Here is a 1119-nt window from a genome sequence, read left to right as displayed (position 1 = left end):
CACACACACACACACACACACACACACACACACACACACACACACACACACACACACACAGCTCCACCCAGGATGAGCAGGACACAGGAGCAGTGTCAGACACAGAGCTGGTTGATCAGGTTCCAGTGGAGATCACAGTGTTCTGGTGGATTCCAAGCTTTTATATGTGCTTGTGAACATCAACTGCCTGAGACAAGTCCCAAACAGGCCACACTCCAACAGAAGTCTCATTTGTCATCTGTCCTTTTGTTCATCGTTTGTCTGTTCGTCCATCAAAGGGGATCCAGTCCTTTTCCAGGGAACTTCACATGTGCAAGGAAGAAGCCAGCTCATAGAACAAGATGTAGGCATCGCTGCTGTGCACTTGGCTGGATGACATTGGCGTTACTCTGCAAACACACACAGAGGAGCTGTTAACTCATTCTCAGAGAAAGTGAATGCATTTCACAAAGTGTTGCATGGAAGACGATAGCTAAAATTGGAAGATATTGATGTACAATATGATGTGGTAGTAGTACCTGAGAGTCAGCCCGAATGCATTGAATTGTAACTAATCGCATAAAAACTGGATTAACAAAGACAGAAATATGTGGTCCAAGAATGAAGGCACTCCATGGGATGGTAAGCTGAGTTTTATTTCAACAACAGGAAACACGGGGAACAACATAGATCCATCAGACTGTCCTCCTGCTCTCTGCTCCTGCTTCTCTGAGTTGAGGCCTCATATGCAGGTACTTCTCAAAAAATTAGCATATTGTGATAAAGTTCATTATTTTCTGTTACTGATAAAAATGAAACTTTCATATATTTTAGATTCATTGCACACCAACTGAAGTAGTTCAAGCCTTTTCTTGTTTTAATATTGATGATTTTGGCAAAAAAAAGTAAAGAAAAACCAAAAATCATTATCTCAAAAAATTAGCGTATTTCATCCGACCAATAAAAGAAAAAGTGTTTTAATACAATAACAGTGAACCTTCAAATAATTATGTTCGGTTCTGCACTCAATACTTGGTCGGGAATCCTTTTGCAGAAATGACTGCTTCAATGCGGCGGGGCACGGAGGCAATCAGCCTGTGGCACTGCTGAGGTGTTATGGAGGCCCAGGATGCTTCGATA

The 1119-nt window shown here is 41.9% G+C and overlaps 1 protein-coding gene across 1 annotated transcript in view; it reads right to left on the bottom strand.

The window, feature by feature from the left end:
• Positions 1-6: 6 nt before the first annotated feature.
• LOC106534026 (ubiquitin carboxyl-terminal hydrolase 2) overlaps positions 7-1119 on the bottom strand; it is a gene marked incomplete in the record, with an annotated part of 58720 nt that continues 57607 nt past the window's right edge. Inside the window, 1 exon segment of the mRNA XM_014030528.1 lies at positions 7-389. Coding sequence (XP_013885982.1) covers positions 305-389 — 85 coding nt within the window.

Source organism: Austrofundulus limnaeus, unplaced genomic scaffold (assembly GCF_001266775.1).
Source record: "Austrofundulus limnaeus strain Quisiro unplaced genomic scaffold, Austrofundulus_limnaeus-1.0 Scaffold1076, whole genome shotgun sequence".
In the NCBI taxonomy this organism is placed as follows: domain Eukaryota; kingdom Metazoa; phylum Chordata; class Actinopteri; order Cyprinodontiformes; family Rivulidae; genus Austrofundulus; species Austrofundulus limnaeus.
The sequence above is the reverse complement of the archived record's forward strand: the minus strand, read 5'-3'. Positions and strand labels throughout refer to the sequence as shown.